This window comes from Achroia grisella, unplaced genomic scaffold (assembly GCF_030625045.1).
Source record: "Achroia grisella isolate CSIRO2021 unplaced genomic scaffold, CSIRO_AGI_Agris_v1 utg516, whole genome shotgun sequence".
In the NCBI taxonomy this organism is placed as follows: Eukaryota; Metazoa; Arthropoda; class Insecta; order Lepidoptera; family Pyralidae; genus Achroia; species Achroia grisella.
This window is the reverse complement of record NW_026712909.1, coordinates 2,316,131-2,338,819: the sequence shown is the minus strand read 5'-3', so window position 1 is coordinate 2,338,819 and position 22,689 is coordinate 2,316,131. Positions and strand designations below refer to the sequence as shown.

General features: G+C 31.6%; 1 protein-coding gene across 2 annotated transcripts in view; it reads right to left on the bottom strand.

Annotated features, from left to right (window-relative positions):
- Positions 1-20,453, bottom strand: part of LOC131847241 (uncharacterized) — a 129,852-nt gene extending 109,399 nt beyond the window's left edge. The window contains exons 1-2 of one of the 2 annotated variants that reach the window (XM_059196757.1): positions 20,231-20,453; positions 19,726-20,141 (exon numbers count right to left, since the gene is read on the bottom strand). In XM_059196757.1, the coding sequence (XP_059052740.1) occupies positions 19,726-20,004 (279 nt within the window). In that variant the 5' untranslated portion in view covers positions 20,005-20,141; positions 20,231-20,453. Of the gene's footprint in view, positions 1-19,725 lie in introns of both variants that reach the window. The other variant, XM_059196756.1, reaches the window with a different exon arrangement.
- Positions 20,454-22,689: the final 2,236 nt, after the last annotated feature.

Genomic DNA, 22,689 nt, shown 5'->3' with positions numbered 1-22,689 from the left:
AATGGATATAGTTATAAGACCGGAACATTTGATAAACTAGATAAATGCATAGAGTCTACTCGTAATATTATTATCCATCTCTATGTCATACATACTGCATTTGAAATATTGGTCTAAAAATTACTTTAGATGTACTATAAAGTTTACTTTATATCGCCGTAAAATATTTCTTCGAGCACAACCATATTAGAAAGATATTATGATATAAAAATCAATGTTAAATATGAATAGCTATGACATATTCTATTATTCATAAAATAAATAATTAGTTTTGTCCCAATTAAAATTAATTTCTTTTGTAAAATACATATATATACCTACATGGCGAATATCGAGAATTCTAAGTTAAATAAAACTATTAATACAGTATTACCACAGATAACACAATAGTCCCCACGATTATTTGGTGAGATACTACATTCCTATCTCTACTTCAGTTAGAAGCAACAATGCATGTTATATTTGAGATTGAGTATATTTTTGTTCCCATAAATAACCAAATTACTAATCATGACAATATGTTTTAAGGGATGCACAGGACATATAATTTAGTCTAATAAAACTATAATTTAGGCCGAAACTATGCAAATTTGTACTATATTATACTATAACTGATAGAAATACTTAAATAGGTACATTTTTTATAAATATATGCATAATTAACACGCAGATCATTTATCAATACTGCATAAATGTTTGTCTGTCTGTGCGAGAATCGAACTAGTGATAATCGGAATAAAGACTGTGTGCTAAACTTACTGTCAGGTTTACTGACGACCTCGGTGGTCTAGCGGTCTAGTACACCGCTTTACGACCGATGGTCGCGGGTTCGATTCCTCGCACGGCACAAACATTTGTATTCACAAGTATGATTGTTTGTATCGGTCTGGGTATTTTCTATGTATAATATGTATGTATTTACAAAAAAAAAATATCTATGTATATGTATCAGTTATCTAATACCCATAACACAAGCTTTAGCTAGCTTAACTTGGGTCTAGATGGCGCTGTGTGAATTGTCTGAGATTATTTAATTTATTTATTTATTTACTGTTTGTTGATATTGATGAAAAAAATATTTTATTATGTTCATGAACACATTGTTTATCTAAATTTCGTACACTGGGCGTCGTGGAAAGTTACTTTATCACAATCCAACTGGCGGTTGCCACCACTGGCACTATTGTTCACATTGGGCGAGCATGTAACGTACCATATCATTGTGGCTGACACACGACTTTGTAAAAAAGAAAACAATGTAGCAATTTTCCTATATTGTTGTAAGATGACGCGTGCTTGTGAGAAATAAGGGACAATAGAGATTGTGCTTAGGAAACTGGCGTTGTGCGGAACCATTCAAAATTTTAAGCAAAGACGGCATTACTTATTTGTTTTACTAACGTGTAGTAAGGGCGAGTAACAGCTGAGAATTTAGTATTTTTAATATAAAGATAAAGTATAAATGAGACCTTCAGAGTCGTTCGTAGTAACTAAGTTGTCGATATATACAATTTATTCCCGATTATCCATACCATAAGGTTACAGGCATCAACACAAACTACGAAGAAGGTATATACATACCTAACTATATCTATCTTTATCTGGTACCTATGACTCTTGTCATTTCTGTATAAATTAGGATAAAAATATTAAAAACAATATTGTGAGAACTATTACGGAGTCCATGTTAATGAATAACAAAACGTATCCATGATATAAATAGCAGACCTTGAAACTCATCATGTGAAGGCAAACCTCAAATATGCTCTGATACTAAAAACCTAAAACATGGTAACGGCTGCGAGGTAAAATATGTTTGGGAGTTCTGATCTAGTTCAGTCTCTACCAGATTCTATTCAAAAGCTTATGGATGTGATTAAGTAATGTAATCCAAACATATGTGCAAACACTTCGCATTGTAGAAACCAATGAACTACTAAATACAGAAACCACAATGCTTGTATTTATTTATATAAGGTTTAGCAGCAGCTGTTACCTACATTCTCACATGCATCAAGGTAAATTCAACATAATTTGAATAAAAAATATCAGGTCACCTAGTAGTTCATATAAAAAGCTATGCAGCATAAAGTCATGACTAATTTAATTGATCATGATTGAGACAGTCAATGACTTCGACAGAAGGCAGTACGTGATTGTCTTATTTTTATCTAAGAGTTTGCATAATCTGACTATGGCAAACATGAACCAAGTATCTGGTTTAATTAAAAATATTACAAGGACAATGTTACAGTAGTCTATGAACGACACAATCGGTAGAGCCTATTACTATAGTTAATTTTGCGTCACAAGAATATTGATATAAACAGATGTGGCTAAAATATATGCCATATAAAATATTTGTGCACGAGGTGAGTATAAAAAGTATAATTAAAATTCCATTAAATTTAATGATGATGGAAAATGGCAACAGCAGTGAATTTCTGAAAGAGTTTTTATTCTGAACGCGGTTTATTACTACATATGTACAGTTTCATGACAGGTAGTATTTGAAATGTTATAGTATATTTTTACGTTATACTGTATTATATGTACAATTGTACATGTTATACACACCAACACAATCCTTGTAGATGCTGCTTATTATGTATACGAACACACATTTACATATTTATTCACTGTGTGATATGAAGGACTATATAAGATTAATGAATAGATAATACGAATAATCTTTAGCGTTACTTAAATTTGTTATGATATCATAAGATATCTATATATGTATTGTATATATATGTATAATTATCTTATCGCTTAATAAACTTTTAGAAAAGTATTGAGCTATTAAACGTTATCGTTACTTTTATATCAAAATTTGTCAATCAACAGGAATATTCATATTTTATAGTTATACATTATTTTCAATGCATACTGAAATATTTTTAATGGAAATTAAATCTATTTTACTGAGATGCATGAAAAATATAATTATTTCCATTTACCATTTTTGTTCCATAACGTTATTAGGTACTCATTTTAATGCTATCCTAGCAAGTTTAACAACATATTGAATTAAAGTACTTCATACAGACAGGTCTCATGGTAAAGAATCGAAAGTGGAAGTAAATGTATGAGAACTGTGTAAAATGTTGACGGCTTTGTTATGATACTATGTTAATTATGTTAACTCTTGAACTAAACAATACGATATAACATAACAATTATGACAACAGAAGTTGTAGTTATAAAAATACTCGTATCGTATGGAATAAAACTTTAGTTAAACATTAAAAATTGTATGAAAGGTACATACATACATATACGTACATACATATTATTTTTAATTCTATTACTCAATATAAACCCAAAAAATATATAAAAAGAAAGAAAAAAGATCATTAAACAGCGGCTCAGATTTTTACATATTTTGGCATAAAACCATCGGATCATATTTCAAATAAAAAAACCGCTCAAAAATTAGTTTAGGAGTTACGATGCTACAAAGAGGACTATCTTGCCTATGCAAATAAATAAAATTTAATTGTGTATTTATAATTTCAAATGAACAGTTTTCAGTAAATGCATTTATACAGTATATATACAGTACTCACATAAAAACACATAAAAAAAAACTATTAGTCGGTCTGTCTGGTTGTTCTTCCTAATCTCTGAGGAACCGTATCGTCTGTACCGATTTTACGAAACTTTCACTCGTAGATTGCTAATGTTATAAGGTGTTACTCAGGCTTTTATTTAAGGTAATTTATATTTATTTGAATAAAAAAAAAACATTTCCCTCTAAGTCGCAAGTTACAATTATTAAATTGCAGTCTTTTATATATATATATATATATGTATGCCTACATTAATAATGAGATCGATACTAAATATGTATATGTAATTTGAAATACTGTTTATCGTCAGCTACATACCTAAATATACTAATGCGAATATGTAATGGTAGTCTGTGATATAAAGTAACAACAATAGTTCAATTTTGTTTATATCGCGGTTCAACGTGCTGGCAGTGTCCGGATACCGCTTTTTGTTAACCTATCATTCGCATTTTTTTGGTCAGGACATCTGGCAAAACATGCAATTACACTTGATGATATCACAAAGTAAATGAAACTAGAATTTTGGGCATAAAAAAACGGAATATCTATTCTCTTCCGTGAGAGAAGATGCATAACATTTCTTAACTATTAATGTTTATGTGCGAGACACCATTGTTTGTAATGCCAAAGCCAACTTTGTAAAGGGATTGCCATGATTACCACTTATGTTCCGGATATAATAATTAGTAATAAGCTCATATTATGCATCATATAATATGGTTTCATAACATAATTATTATATTGTATTAATGCCAATGTATTCTTATTAATTGTGTTTAATTTATATTGTGTTAGTTTGTGTATTTTGATGTCAAAAGATTTTAAGTAAATTTGATATACACCATAGTAAATTAATATGTTAGATACTTTTTAACTATCTTATTAATATTAAATGCAAAAGTTTGTGAGGATGTTAATAAAACGTTACAGTAACATAGCTTATACATCAGAATAACAAATTTATAAATTTCACCCGGGTAAAACCGCGAGCACAGCTAATATTATATAAAAGAATAGACCAATGTAACAGTTACGTTTTTTTAACACGCGAACTTAAATTTACACTTAAAAATGCAATATTTCTGGCATAGTATAAATTTAGAGTATGTACAAGTATTTTGAATAACGCATGACTTGGCATTAATTGACTGGAACCCGTACTACCGCAAAAAACAAAAGTATGTAGGTAGGTACCCAATCCAGCAAATACTGCAATTATATCTTTATCATTATTACCTGTCCTATTAGGTTTTTTTCATATAAAGTTAGAAATTGTTTTTAGTTATACATTACTACAATGTTTGAAGTCTGGTCAGTTGGTCGTGGCGAAAATTCAAAATTTAACACTATGGTATATAACATCAAAATGGGGTTATCAATCCACATTACTAACAATCCCCTTTCCCCCCGGGTAATATTAAATAATTTATATAACACAAACTCTTCTTAGATCATACAAATCATATTGGCTCCAATAATGCTCTTTAGCAATAGCAATGATATACATATGTATGATCACATACATTTTTCTGATAATAGACGTAAAAATGTTGTCAATACTTTCTTTTAATATATCAATATTACAAAAAAGATTTGATATATTTTTTATTATTAATTCATAACAATAATTAATATGTATATACCTCATTAGAAATAGTCAGACGTCAATGCCTGAATGTTATAATTTAATAGCGTTAATAATCTTTGTCAATTAATAAATTATGATCAATATTTATAATTGTGACTTATTAGTGCGAAATGTGAACGGTATGACTCAGAAATAAATACCTACAGGGAGACGGTCACCGCATGTGACCGTAGGTAACAATAACTGTGGTGGCGCACCGATAATTCTAATAAATTATGACGTGATGACCTCCAGATTATATTACACCCAACTGAGCATGAATCAAATGTAGAATGTACTAATACCTATTTGTCCATAGACTACGGTAACTGGTTACCATCAGATGGGGCCATAAACTAGATTGACACCGTTAGTTAGACGTTTAAATAAATTGTCTGCCACGATGGTCTATGATTTAGCACACCTCTTTACTTCCGATAGTCTTGGGTTCGATTCCTCACAAGATGCAAACATTTGTATTCATGACCATGATTCATTTATATTGGTCCGGGTGTACATTATGTTTGTATTTACAAAAATAAATGTATTTAAATACTTCTATCAGTTATTTAATATATATAACACAAACTCTGTTTAGCTTGGGACTCGATTATACTGGGTAAATTGTCCAGGGTTATATTTTACTATTGCATTTTTTACCTACTATGAATGTCGGTCCTAATCAACTTATATTGGATATAAAGTCTTATAATATTATACAGAGGTAAAGTTTTTATAATTTTCTAATCTATACATGTGTAACTACTTATGTCGTAACTAATATGGGATATTATATACCACGTGGGTTATGCCACAAAAACAGCTAGTATCCTGAATGTTAAAACTCGTTAAATCATACCCTACATTCTACTCAGAAGTATGTAGAACTACTATTGTGGACATATATGTACAGGTACTGATAAAAAAATAGACTCTATTGATAATTCTACCAAAGTACTTGAAACACGCTTGTATTGGCTACATTTTAACGTTTACCTTCAAATATTGTCCAACAATAGACTCGTATGTATAACATAGTTCGTGACTATAGTTACACTAGGAAACGAATTTTGAAAGTCATGATACAGAAATCTTGTTTCATAATTCGCTGGAAGGAACACTAGCTAAGATGAAGTCAACTTGAACAAAATTGGCGCAATTAAATATTTTCGTTCCTACAATAAATCATTAACACTACGTATTCAACTCGGCGAGAAAATTTATTTAATGACTGCACTGGCAAAATGCATTTTGTATACATTGATAAATTTACCCACATATAAAACTGACGTCATCGATGGCTTTCATAAGGGGTAATACGGTATAGGTATTAAAATACAGTTATCTTATCTGTGCATGACCAAATAAATATGCAATTCTTATAAATTCAAGGAAAGTGATAAACATGTCAGGTGTATGTTTCTTCGTATACTTGAGGTCGTGTAAACATTTACTACTTGTAATATTAATTATAGCGTGTTTATTGTCCAGTCTCAATCAATACAATTCAATACTCATACATTATGAATTGTTAACTAAATATCTGCTATACGGTGTCTACGTATAAATCAACACACTGATAATGAATAAACTAGCACGTTTTTACAGATTGTACAAATCAATTACATGTAACCTTACCTCACGTAATCTACGTGCGATAGTAGACCACTTACAAGCTTTATGTAATCTGTTTTGTATATATGTATACACTGGTCACTTCGATATAGTTTAAAATAATTATAGATACTGTAGGACTTTAATAGAACATTATCAGAACGACTCGCCCGTTTCCGTTATATAGAGATAAACTCCTATTTACAATGCGCACGCGCCTTTTACCAACATTACTTACGACTCACAATGGATATCATGGCATGAATGAAATATTGATGGAATTGGATAATAGGTACACAGATTATATAAGTTTTTAATAAATACTTATATCAATAGTTGTCATTTAAAATCTAGGAAAATAAAAGGAGTTTTTTAAGTTTGGAATTATTATCTCTTATCTAATAGTCAATTGTATACCTTAAAATGTTGTCGATATAAATATAACCGGCAATGATACAACTTATCGACCAATTTCAAAAAGAAAAGATTCTTAATTACTTTGTTTTTGTCTAAAATATATCATGAGTTCATGACATATTTTAGTAAATTTGAATGCCTCGATGGTCTAGTGGTTTAGCACACCGCTTTACTATCCGATGGTTGTGGGTTCGATTCCTCGCACGGTACAAACATTTGTATTCACGAGTATGATTGTTTGTATTGGTCTGGGTGTTTTCTATGTATATTAACAATGCATTTTATATTAGTAGTCTAGTACCCATAACACAAGCTCTGCTTAGTTTGGGACTAGATGGCGCTATGTGAATTGTCCTGAGATTTTAAAATGCTTCGTAAATTTGAATTGCAATATTAATGTTAGAATTACTTAACCCTTACATAACTCACTTTTACCCGTCGTAATATATATTATAACAAAAAAGAAATTATTTTGTATTACAAGAGCCATTTAACTGGAAGAAATCCCTGTTTTGGAATAAGTCTGCCATTATATCAATTTATTTTCTGAGTTATAGAAATATATATAAAACATCTGTATAATAAAGAATTAAAAATAAACAAACCAATATGGTTACAAGAGAAAAACACCGTGGTATATCAGAACTGCCTTCCGCACTAATTGTTTTCAGTGCAGTCTATAGTTACGGTTGTACTAATAACCCTGGGAACGATCTCAGCTTCGCATTTCACTTTCCTTCTATTATAGACCACCGTTTTCTGACGGCTAATGATTACAGTCTCTTTTTACTATAAATCTCGGTATATATAATAAGTCGAAATGTAAGATACACTTGCGGAAGTAGCTATGGTTATATATTAATCTTCTTTAAAATCACATCTTATATAAGTAGGTATTTAGTTCATCAATAAACACTGTGTATTCAATAATTATTAGGTATATGTATTTATCATTATTATTATATGATCGGAAAAAAAATTCCGATAATTCTAAAATATTTCCCTTACACTCTCTTTACAATAATATTAATTTCAATACTACATTAAGCACAACCGAATAACAATATTTCTCATAAAATATGTAATAGAAAATAATATAAATTTCTATTAGGTACATATTTTAAGGGTTCTCACAACCATTTGTAACTGTTTAACCGAACATCTATCCATGTATCATATGTACCGTTTGCCGTTTTATCCGTAAACCGTAATTCGATAAATGTTATGGTAGGATGTGTTACTATATAGAATTGTATATTAATGTGTTACCCCTGGCCGAATTCCTCGTGTTCGCAGCCTTCTTCCGTTTATTCGTTAAATTCAATGCTTATGCTAATTCTAGAGTAAGTAACACACAGATCCATTGGCCGAGAAGGACACTACTGTATATACGCCGTTCTCTTTACTAATTGCATAACTGTACTACCAATCTTTACGGTATACGAGTATGTTCTCATTGACACCACGTAATATTTCAAACATACACAAAAATTATGAAAATCATGAAATTTCAATTTGATATTTTTTTGTACTTGTATATTGTGTTTGTATACGTCGTTTTACGTTTGAACAGTTTTTTATGGTGAAATTTAATAAAAATAAAGTGTTTTCAATAATTTAATACCTAGATTCAAATTATTAAATTTGGGTAGGGCTAACAGCATTCTAGCAGTACGCCAACTCAATTGTTATCTTAACAAAAAGCATTAGTCAGTGGCATTATAATATTGTGAACTATTATCCAAACACTCGACATGATATACACATTTTACTCAAAATATAATGATTCACCGTAATAAATGATGAACCCCTCACCTGTCTCTCGGATTAGTTTTGGTTTGTTATGTGTTTTCTTCACCGGAGAGTCAGTAAGAAATATAAATCAACTCAGAATTTCTTAATTTGGTGTCGACTAGAAATTACTCATATCCCACGACATATCAGTGTAATTTTAAATAAAGGTTGTTAAAAATTACACTATTATTTTAAGAATAAAACCTGAAAAAATGTAAACCTTACGATTACTTTACGAGATTCTTGATATGGCTGTACACTTGTGTTTGTAAATTATAATGATTAAAATCTCTAAATAATAGGTAGGCACGATACTTTTTGTTAAAATAAATTCAAAATTCAAGTACCATGTCAACTTTTCGGATGATAATAAATATAATGATATGTAGCATCTTTATGACATGTCCAAGAGAATATTTTACGTGCATATTTCATGATTTAAAATCGTGATATATTGTGTGGTATTCGGGACTATTACGAGACTGACCCAAAACTGCCGCGGCGTGTTTTCATCATGTCAAAACGAGAGTAACCGACGCACGTGTCAACTTTCTCCCGTTCTATTTACGGGCGACATAATTTTTTAATCGCCCCGGTGTACAGTGGATCATGGCTGGATTCGCCATTGTTTGTTCCTATCTTTAATGGCCGCTATGACGTCACAGAGTTTTCAAAATTTTACGTGGGAATATATTCTGCAATTTAAGTTATTTTTGCTTCTCGTTTATTTTGACAATACAAAATGTAGGTACCTAAATAGTTAACGATGTAATAAAATATTCAAGTTACGTTTTTCAAGTTGTTTATGTTCTTAAATCCCATTAAATATGATAAATACTTAGGTGCTTTAGATACCTAATATATATTTTAATGGTTTTTCTGCTATTTTTATACACACTTGCATTGTTTATTATTTAAATGCCGACTTCAGCCGCGATTTGATGCGGCATTGTTTACACTACTAATCAGTTCTAGTAGCAAATAGTTTAGTAATATGATTAGGAGAGACATGGCCTATATAGTATTAAAAAAACCATTCTATTTCCTAAACTACTACTAAGTATCGCAATTTCTTGATTATTTTATGAGACAAATAAGGAGCTTCTATTCGTCCGCGCGATACAATTTATCATCGTTAAAATTTTATTAAAATCTGTTTAACTGTTTAATCGCCGACCGATACACATTTTCGTTTTATAATATTAATATATGGATACAGGTAAAAAAAGACACTGTACCACTAAAGTATTAACCATGTAAACATTTGTAATATTCAATAATCGATCCTGTAACTGGGTTAAAGTGATGAACCACTAATCTAGAATGCTCTCATAACCCCAAGTACCAAAACTTAATTTATAAGAACAGATGCCTATACAATGGTAGATATTAAGCGCAGGTAGGTAACGCCCCTGAAAACCAACGAATCGTTGACAAGCACAATTATATGCTTCATTACACTTCAAAGAGTTTCCTCTCGATTACTTTACTGAACGATAAATCCAAAGCGGTATTTTAAACATAATATTGCGTCATAAATTTTCATATACATGTATTCTGTACCTACAGATTTCAGGTCCGCCTACACTTTTCATTATGGATGATTGGGCACAATTAAACACGACTAAATGAACATAGTCTGCCTACCTGATAGGTACTTATATAGGTATTTCAGACTATATTCACAAATTATATGTACATATATCCATACAGTACATTATATACGTACGCAGATCATCAATAACATTATGGGAACGCTGTTAGTTTGTATGTCGTCTCATTACTAAAAAATAAATGTAGAGCTTTACATGTCTTGATATTAAACGAACGAACCATAGATAGCTATTTTTACTATTTAAATATTTATTTAAAATTTTTGGTAATTTACTAAAAATAATTAAGGAAGATATGTAATGTTTTCTACAATTAACGGCTAAATTACAGTAAAAGACTAAAAATTATAACAAAAGAAAATAGTATAATATACAGAATAAATGTAACCTGGCATAAGTTTTTCAAATCAAGAAGCCAAGAAAGAATCAAACCCTCTCAAGTAAAATAATCAGGTATTATTTAATATATAAAATAACTATCAAAAGGTAGGTAGATATTATCTGAATTTAAGCTGTGTCAAACACTTCATAATACATAATATATTGTAAAATTTATAAATACACTTCATTTGAATACTGAATCTTTGAGAAGTCAGTCAAAAATATTCTCTGAAGCGATAATTTCAACCCTGGCAGTATGTCCACCAAGAAAGTCAGTTTATACGTAAGTATGTATATGTACTTGTATCTGTATCTTGCAGTCAACATCGTGTCATCATCTCACGCACAAAGGGACTTACCGTTTAACGTTCAAAGCTTCATACTCCGATGACAATTGGGCATATTCAAAGTACAAAATCATTGTCCACAAAACAATTCAACAAATCACCACGTCATTTTGTTTGCAAATTTTATGGCATATTTTATCTCGCATTTTAACACGCATACTTGCTGTCCCCGTTCTATTATTATAAAGATAATGTACTTTTTGTTTTCTTGGTTATAGGCAAATTATATATACATAGGTACAGTTTATTATATGTATACTAGTATATTAAAATGTTATAAGAGTAGATAATCTTAAGTAAAAAATATAGTAGGAAATAGAATCGGACTATATGACAAATAATTGTCATATAGTCCGATTCTTCACATAGTTCTTCTACACAAAACAAAAACTTATTAAAATCTAGTAGATATATACGAGTAAGTTTAAAAAAACGCACGTACGTAAACTTTAAAAAAAATGTATATTATTCTTTTATAGAATTCTCCTTTTATAGAAGGTAAAATGCACAGAAATAAATCTGATATGATAAAGTATTTATGCGATAATTTTTCAAGTATATATATATGTAATACGTACATATTATATTTAAAAAAAAATACGCAATTCAATGTAATTAATAACTTACGCATAGATTCATAACCTCCCTAGAACTCGTTTGCAGTCCATCACTGTTAATGAAAGTAAAAAGCAATGAAATAAATAAATTGCCCCCATGACTGACTGTCATAAAACAGAGAGTACGTACTCTACATGTAATATGTTGTCAACATATCACATGTAGAGTGCGTACTCTCTGTTTTTTGGAGTTCTGTAAGCAATTTTAATTTTCATACTGCTTTCTTGATATATGATAGCGTAGCGGCTTTTGTATTGATTGCCGCATGCATCCTTATGTAAAGTGCGAATACTGTAACTACCATATAGTAATTTTTGTAGCTGTGACGTGGTCGTGTGGAATGAGTAGTCATGCTCACTAAAATGTCCAGACATGTGGCGGCGTGGTGGGCCGGGTTAATGGGCTCCCTAAAATATGGTCGAGCGCAGTGATGGCTGGCTCATCCGTCATACTCGTGAACGAGTGCTGCTTGTAGGGACTGGTCTGCTCTTATCACTACGACTGATGTAATCTTATTGCATATTTATATTTGACCCAAAAATTAGTGCTTGTTGGTAGTTTGTATTCACACGTTTCGACTTGTAAATGTAAACTTACAAGGATTATTTAAAAGAGCAACACACAAGTTTCTTGCTCGTTCTTCTTGTGATGAGACAGTTTTCCGAACGAGTGGTAGATAAAAACAAATTGTTATGACTATTCAAAAGTGCTTAAATTAAGTTTATTTGAATAAATGATTTTCTATTCTATTCTATTCTATTCTATTCTATTGAATAAAACCGAAAAATTATAATTTCATAATGTAAGCACCTAATTTAATTTAATTGTAATTAAATGTAATTTCGTAATTAGAATATTCAATATTTCTTTGTAACATAGAATGATGGCTCGAATCTTGAAGTGGCTTTTAAATAGCATGTAAAGTGGCATGTATCAAAAGGCATAAATAAAATTTAAATGCTTTCCTGGATTATTGAATCAAGTGCGACATTTTCAGATAATCAAAAATTGTCTATTAGTTTCTTGACTAGGTGCAATCAGCATGCAAAGTTTGCACAACGTTTATTTCTACATTGAGGTTATATATTTTTGTGACATTTACTTCTGTTTTTTTTTCGGCACAATATACAATTGTGTCTTTCCGTTTGTATTTGCCGAGTCGACACGTAAACAAATTTAGATGCTCATTTTAGTAATATGCTTTTTATTGGTCCTATTTGTTATAATGTTGTATAATTCATAACTGTTATTGGTTATTTAATAACATAGTCCGAGGACTTATTGAATTTTATAGTACGTACTAAAACATTTGGTAAAATGCCAACTTTTAAAAAACATTAACAGCGTTTGTAGCAGTGCAAGGTGTACGGAGTTATGGATATAATACCACAGATCAGTGTATGGATGTTCTAAAATTAGAAGTTAACCAACAGCTCATCTGCGATGTAACAGAAAGCATTATTAATAGACAAAACCTAACTGGGACAAAACATCTGTTTATACCCCAGTTTCTGTAATATTTCAATATTTACAAAGGTTAAAAATTTCTACTCAACTTTAATCATCACAAAGAAAATTATAAAAAAATATGGCAATATACACTAAAAATATATATTTTGGTAATTTAGATATTGAAAATATTTTGATCTAAATTAAGGTTGTGGTACCTACATACAAAACAGATAAGTGTTAATAAATTGTAAAGTTATTTCCAATGACTTCTTAATACTCGTACATAATTGAGCTTGATAAGCATTAACTAAAATTAGTTAATGCTTAACAAAATATGTATTACTAAATAAAAATTATTCAAAGTTACAAACCTAATAATAAACTCAAATAATCGAAATATGAACTACTTTAATCTTTATCGTTATAAATCAGTTTGCTTTTAAATCGCTTCCTTGTTAATGCATTAGATAAACGTTTAACCTATTTTATAATAATACACAATAAAACCCTTTAATATTTAGACAATCGTAAGTGAAATATCTAGATAGCTGCTATTGCCTAAATTATATTGTTACTACAGAATATAACAGAATTGCATATAACAAATTCTTTAACCATTGAATGTAGGTGCATTATTCCAAATAAACACACATTATTCAATAAATTAGTACTACTACTATTAATAATTAAATAATTTAATAATGAATTTTAATACTTGCATTTATTTGTATAGGAGCTGTCTTCAAAAAACCATAGATATATATTACCATTCATGTAAGTGCATAACTACATCAAAGGATCAGATTATGATAGTTATTATATTAATATGTATCGACTATAATCGTACAGATAAAAATACACCAGTATAATGTAAGCAGAAATACACATGCTAAAATTCGTGTGAATTTGTAAAAGAAAACAACTAGATCCATGATGTTGACGTGACACGTGATTATATCTTTACGAAGAGATCGCAGGGAATGCAATAGGCATTGCGGGAAGTTTTAGCATTATAGTACACCGTCCAGTCCCAGACAGGACCGTCAACCGGTTTGCCACAGGAATATAGAAAATGGTCATCGGTGCAGATTCAAAAGTTTTAACTTATCTGCACTAACTACGCTATAAGGTTAAAATTTAGAAAGGCGCGAAAAGGATTTTATTTATTTTTTATAATAAACTTTATTCTAGTACTTAACTACTAAATATTTGTTTATAATTATGTTGTATTTTATTTTATTATGTAAGTAAGTGCAATAAAGAATATTTAAATATATTTTTTATTTAAATAATTATAACTTATATTAAGAAAAGGATATTTAATAAAACAAATTGTAGAAAAGGATCAAACTAACCATATAAAATAAATTGAGTATACAGACTGTACTTGACTATTTCTTCTACTTCGGATATAAATATAAGCAATATAAGAATCACAAAAGATATTCAAAATTGTGAATTCTATTGATGACACTGATGTAGAACCTTACAATATTTATTAGTAATAAATATATATAATCTTCAACGCGTTCACTAAGTAACTCTTCGTTACATAATTCTTAACACATGATGTGTATTGATAGACATAAATACTTTATATGTAATGCTACAGTCTGATCTAATCCATTATATCAGATGATGTACCTATCAATAATACACATACATAATAATAACATTTATAATTGTTGTCATACAATAGCACCAACAACAATTTTGTTTACAAATATTCAAAACAAAATGTAAAAATACATCTTCTGTAATCTTTGATTGTATCATCACCAAAAAGAATAAAATATAAGACTTGTGCTTTAGGAAATCTACTTAATAATCAGTTTTACATTCGTAGGATTCCCCCTTTTGATGTCCTCGACTATATAACTTTATTATGCTATGAACTATAATATACACAATATGTATATTATCTTCACTTGTTCACGTACCTACACGCATAGCAATTGACAGATAGAGAAATATGTAAGATATATCCGTCTCATTTATATGATATAGTAAAAATTAAATAAAATTAAAAATAAACCGACACAATTTACTGGCATGATACAGGTTCGCTCTCGCCTAAGGCTCGTGTATCGCAAAAAGTGACAATGAACGCCTAATACTATAAAGATGGCTGGAGATAATTGCAAAACATATTCTTTAGCAAACAGAATAAAAAAAATCGGCAATGTCTTGTAACGAATAAAAAAGTTATTTTATATACACTTGATACACATTCAAAGTACCGTGTTGTTTCATCCGCAATTTTTGTAATAACTAAATTTACGGATGAAATAACATGGAAGACAATTAAACATTGATCAAAACTTTTTGTATATATAATATAGTTAGTTCTGCTTGAATATTATATTCGTTACTTTCTGTACAAACGTCGTTAACTATACATTTGTATGTAATTTTACTGTCTGCACAGTGGAACGAGTAAACTTTGTATTAACCTCAACTTTATGATAATTTTGCACTTGTAGGTAAAATGTCATGGCAATAATCAAACTTTCTTATGTACATAATATGAATATTAAAAAAACTTAATCATTGAAAATTCACTATTCTTTGTTTGCCGTTTTAAAATACACAATATTTGTAAGTTTTGATTTGTAATCTGGAATTGGGAATTTCCGAATCTGTTTGGTGAAATCAAATGGCGTAAATAATATGAAGTCACCAAAATTTACTCAAACTTTACTAGTCCTAGTATCGTGTAGATAGAATTGCAGATTAAAAATTGTGTGCAATAAAATAATTAACAATGCCTTTAAACATAATTGTACACACGTATAGTTCACCCTACCCTACCTGTCATAAAAAAAAACTACATACAATTCGATTAATAGCGATAGCATATGATTTATGATTTTTTTTATTGTGACAACGTAATGTAAAATAGAATATTCGTGACACATTTTTAGTATTTCATCTTCGCGCCAATAAACGATATGTAATAACGATACGAATTGATCTCTGATCAAAACGTGACCAACTGAATTGTAACACATTGCCAGTGCACTCTTGTTATTAAATATAAATTAATGAAATTCTAACTCAGATAATAATTACAGAAACGTGAATAGGTAACTAACATATTAAAACAACAGCAGACTTCATAATAATACGACAGGGTGTTAGAGATATGTATGTCGGAAGCACAGTTACTATAATCCTTACATAATAGATGATTAATTCCTTCATTCAATATTCCATATTGTAAATTCTGATTACGTGCTATATAAAATTGAATGCCCAATACGTATGATAACATTAGAAAGATATAGGTTGGAAAGAAAATTCAGGTGGTCGCAGTGAATGCTAATGCAGTTTTAGCAATAGATATAGTGATTCAAGAGGAAGATTTATATGTATAATACATGCGTGTTATAGAACAAGCTGATAAAATCAATAATTTGTAATGCATCTATGTGAAACCAGAACGGGTCGATAGTAACTTTATGAAACAGAGATTTCATTAGTGCAGCTTGCTATAATGGAACCATTATTATAACTAATTACAAAATATAAAATAACTGAGATTAACAGTCATTAGGTGGTGTAACAATGTCTCTGAACGCACAGTAGCATTATGACATCTAATTAATCGACTCATTTCTGTAGTTTCATTTATTGTGCGTCATCATAGCTCAACATATGCACATGCTACTTAACGTGTATTTCATTGCGATAAAACTTTCTCCTACTTCGTTACCATATTGAACTACGAATAACTACATCTCTTGTTATGTATTTTAATAATTAAATCACCAACGCTATTTTTGAGGTATTAAAAGTTTCATAATAAACTAGTAAATAGAGGTGGTAACAATATCATATAAAAAAATACGAAATACCTATTAATAAATATGAAAACTTTCCTTACATCGTGATTTGGGTAGTGTAGGTTATTATTCTGACTTCAAAGGTTAACAATGTCAATTAATAATATTGGCCCATATGGGAGGAATTAAGATGTAATATCCACAAAATATTTTTGTCAAATAGCACACAAGGAGAAATAACGTTGTGTATTTTTTAAAATGCCACCTACAAATGTATTAATTTATTTATTAATAAAGTATTGTATGGCTCTGTATAAATGCTTTATTTATTGTTGTTGTTAGATTATCATCAATAGATTGCGATTTACAAATACATATAAACGCGTACGAAGTTGCTGTCACTACTAGTTATATATATAATAAAAAACGTATTAATATTCGTACAGGATTAGATAACTGATCACTGGAGTAGATTAAAAAGAAATTTCAACAAATCTATGTACATATAAATATAATAACATGAATTGGATGCAAGATGCATATTTCTACATGATACATAAAATTAACCAGCAGCCCTAGTGCATCAATCCTACCGATGCAACACGTGGGAAGCCTTCCTCATTGTCGTTAAACGGAATGTCCCCATTCGCCATATTAACTTTATTGATACAATTAGATAAATGCGCTTTACCTTTTTCTGCAAAGATACTAACATTTCTGTATTTGCAAAATACACGGGAGGTACTTAAACTTTAGAAAAGTTTTCTTTTAGGAATAATGAATAATCTTTTTATACAGAAATAGGGAATATAAAATAATGCTAACGAACCGTGTTTATTTGCTTTACTAAATTTACTTACTTATGTTCCTAATTTGGCTATAGTTTTGCTAAATTATCTAAAACCAGTCTAATAATTTAACTGTGGAAATGTAGCTAAAAAACAAACGTACTGTCTTAGCATAACAAGTTTTTTTTAATATTTTCTCAAATTTGCTGGTCTATTTTTATATCGTGTAACAGCCGCTTCTTTGGATTTGATTTTATATTTTATAGCTTCCCAGAAAACCAACTTATTATTATAAGTTATTAGTATAAGCATGTTATACCGTTATGTCAATTGACGTATTGTTTCCCATAATGATCTAGGTAATGTTATGTGGATAATGTTAACAAAGGCTCAGCATCCTTTGTGACATTATTAAAATAAACACGGTTAACTGTCGTTCTCATTACAAATTCTCTAAAAAGTGTTTACAGTTAATCCAAATGCCTATAAAAAATTCAAAGACGTGAGGGTTTTATTATAGATGAAGGTAAATATATAAATATGCTGTCTATAATTACACGTTGAATACTAAGAACAATTTTCTAAGTGATTATTGCTTACACATAAACTATATTTGCTATGTAATATGAGAGGAACATGAGAACGGCCGCTTATGAAAATATTTAAAAGAAATAAAATTTTGTTTGTTTACGTTCGACGTAGGAACGGTAAAACTAAATAATGTCTCCAAACCAGTAGTTTTCAATGTTAACAATAATTACCTAGCAATTAAATAAAACGGAACAGATTTAACATCTATTTTGTCACGGAAGTACTCCAGCGTTAACAAAAAATAAATTAAAATCCGTGATCTTGATCTTTAACATCATTATTCTGTTCTTTCGTTGCTAACAACTACAAGTTAAATCATAATATTTTCTGTACCTGTTTCTGTAAAGAAAAATCAGACACCAATATTCTTTGCTGGGGGCCTACACCATACTATATCTATATCTATATCATACGGGCAAACCCGCAGGTACATAGTTATACATGTATATAGTATAAAAAGATACTTTTTAGGTAAACTAAACCCAAATATTTAAAATATTAAATCCCTTGGTTTTATCCCCTGGTGTCTTTCAACAGAAAAAAGTGACTACTCAATAAATTATATTGAAGAATTTCGCAGTTCAATGGCAACCTAAGCAATGCTGGTGATGTGTAGGCAAACGCTGTCTGCAACTCATTATTAAATCAATGGAGAAATCCAGAGTGTAGGCGACACGCGTCATCGTGTAGCGTGGCGAAACAAACTACCCACAAAATTGCAATGAGCCAAACACATTTAAATGCATAACCCATACGAATGACATGTGCCGATACTTAATGTAAGCACAACTTAGTAGGTAGTTCTCCCTTTGGAATACAATGGTAGTCGTATAATGATAAGTGGTTAGAGCCCATAATAGAGCCGAACGCACTGATTGTATAATTTAGGTGATCGTTTACATGAGTTAACATCCAATACAAAACATTCACAACGCGATTTTTTAACGCTTTTGTTTTAATTAATTTGCCATAATTTATTTTAAATATTACGTTTTAAGTACTATATCAGTGTTATAATTGAAAAACTTAACTTTTTCCTAACTTCACTACTTATCTATCAGTTTTCAATTAAGAGCTGGTAATTACATTATTAATTTTCAATAATGTCAATTTCGATACGTACCTGTTTTTGAGTTTTGTCTGGAAGTATTATCGAGAGCTCAAAGGACCGATTCTTCTTATCACGACTGGCTGTCCTCATCAATTTAGACGAGGTTTTTGTAATGCTGTGTGCCTTTTCTGGCAACTTCATAGCCACTATAGACATGCTCCGTGACAGTCGCCGGCCCAACTTCCGCGTCCGGAGGGACATAGACCCGCTCAGACCACGCTTTCGTCCTTCCACTGCATTTCCTGATGATACCTCCTCCACAACACCGCCTTCTCCACTAGCTCCAGCCATTTCACTACCCTATTATTTATCACTAATGAATACACCAACGTCAACATTCACATCTCCAACATAATCGTTTCACAAAACAGAAATATGGTTGTACACTACGAGAAAGTATCGTCACTGAGTCATCTTAACACGGATGTCTAGACAAAGAGACAAATGCACTTTTCAACTTTTGATCCACATCGTGGCTGCGAACCGATATCGGAGATCAGGGCCATGCAATACGGACGATTACAATGCAGATCATATGGTCCAAAAGCCGGTTCGGGGATCACTCCCGCCAATCCTGCAATTTGGGACGATCGACGTCTTAATTCAATAATGGCCTGTGCCGTAGTATCGTAAGTGTGAATGAGCCGATTGTGTAAGTAAAGTGAGTGTTGCGTTTAAATGGGGCGCGTTATCGTCTAGCGTACTGCATGGAACTGCGCGACGTGCGCGCGAGTGATCGCGTTCGGAACGACTAGTCTCGAACCAAGGAACGCCAGAGAGACGGGCCGCAGAACCGGCGGCGACAGGCTTACCGCCCCCGCCGCATGGCAGCACAACAACAAAACAAAATCAAATTACTTATCGAATCGTATTGTCCTAAGTAACTAATCACAAGCGAGCCTACAACATGAAATAAAATGTTTGACAATGAATGAACGCAATTATTGAATTGAGAGAGAAGCACTCCCACGAGACGAAATGCTGTTGGCCGTAGCTGGCATTCACCGGACGTTATGGGGAGAGTGCAGATGGCACTCCAAACCCGCGGAAGGACTTAAGCGGCTGAAGATAATGGACGGATACGACTTTAGAGATAATTCATGTTTGTTTTTACGGGGGATCGATCGAGAAAAAGGTAAAAGTGTGGTCGGGGTGGAACGGGTGGGCCCGTGGGGAGGTTACCTGCCGTTATGGGGTCGTCGGGGTCAATGAGAACGTACGTTGTCGCGTATGTCGGATATTACTTCTCGGTGCGTAGTCGACCGCACTGACTATAAGCGGATTGGGGTGGGATTGGGCAGAGTCGAAGTAGCGTCGAGACGCTTCCTTCATAAACTGCTTGATGGAGGGCAGATTAAGATCGCGGTGGAGATCTACGCTGCGAACGAACCACGGCGCACCGGTGGCTCGACGCAGAAACCTATTCTGAATGACCTGCAGTCTGTTGATTAAGCAGTAGGGTATGTGGGCGAATACGGGACTAGCGTAGGTCATGATGGGACGGATGCAAGCCTTGTATAATGTCAGCTTGTTGCGAAGCGACATTTTACTGTGCTTGTTAATAAAAGGATATCGCCCTAGAATAAAGGCGGCTCGGTCACATTTGATGTGAGGACGAAACGTTATGATCTAGGGTGACGCCGAGATATTAACCCAATGTTTTGGCCGAATAGTTCGATCGGGTGATTCATAGAGTCGAATTTCCTGATAAACTACACTGCTGCATTTTTATCGGGATTGACTTCTATGCGCCACCGACGGAACCATTCGCCCAGTATCGTTACGGCTTTCTGAAGACGTCTGGCTATTGTCGCACGGGACTTGGCGGATGTAAAGAGAGCCGTGTCATCGGCAAACAGCGATATTTCGACTTTTAATAATATGTCGTTGGTGTACAACGAGTAGAGCATCGGAGAGAGGACGGCGCCCTGAGGACGCCGGCTCGTATGGGGTGCATAAATACGGTAGCGATAAGTTCGACAGGAAATCTCGTACAATGAGTACTAGCCTGTCGGGGACACCTAACTGATGAAGCTTGTAAATCAAGCCGTTGTGCCAGACTTTATCGAAAGCCTTAGCCACATCGAAAAATTGACATTGAATCACAACCGGATAATGGATGGAGATAATTATGGTTTTTATTGAGAAAAATAAAGGGTCAATCGCCTTTAAAAATATGATCAAAGTTTCTTATCCCATATCCAGGAGGCAGAGGATGCGGTTGACCTGATGGTAAGTGACTACTAGTGTAACTATTTCGGCATATTAATATCAGAAATCACATTTTGTCTATGATAGCAGTTTAACAAAAACATAATTTTAAAGTAATGTAGGTACCGAATGAGGAATAAACCAATACAATAATAATATATGGGCACCAACCAGGATACAAAATCTGAGTCATAAAAAAAGGAACATTGGTTTAACGTAAAACTTGAAATAAAATAATACTTATACGTATGTATTTTTCGGAAACTGTTATAACAATTTAGTATATTTATAAAAAATATATAAAAGAAGTCTACCTCTTATATTTTTAATCTTGCAGAGAAGAGCAATATTTATAGACAATAATTAGAGATAGCCAGTAAATTTAAATATACAAAGGAGTATAACTAAAGTACTAATATTAAAATACACACAAACCTGTCTCGTCACAGGTCAATAGATTCCAAGGTGATCACGTTACTAAATAAGTCTCACGTCGTTGACTTATTACTGCTAAAACAATATAGTGTAGGTACCTACTTAATACGTTCCTAATGCACAATCACAATTGTTTTAAAGTTTCCAGTCTGCATTTAAACAATTGTGAAAAAAAAGAAGGTTTCGATATCAAAAATGTATTTTTGTGATAGTTATTTTACAAATTCGTACGTTTATTAATTAAATATGTAGATCAGGGATGTTGTGGATATAAAATTTCGGATACGGATAGGTTTCGGATACAGGAATGATTATTATACCGGATACGGA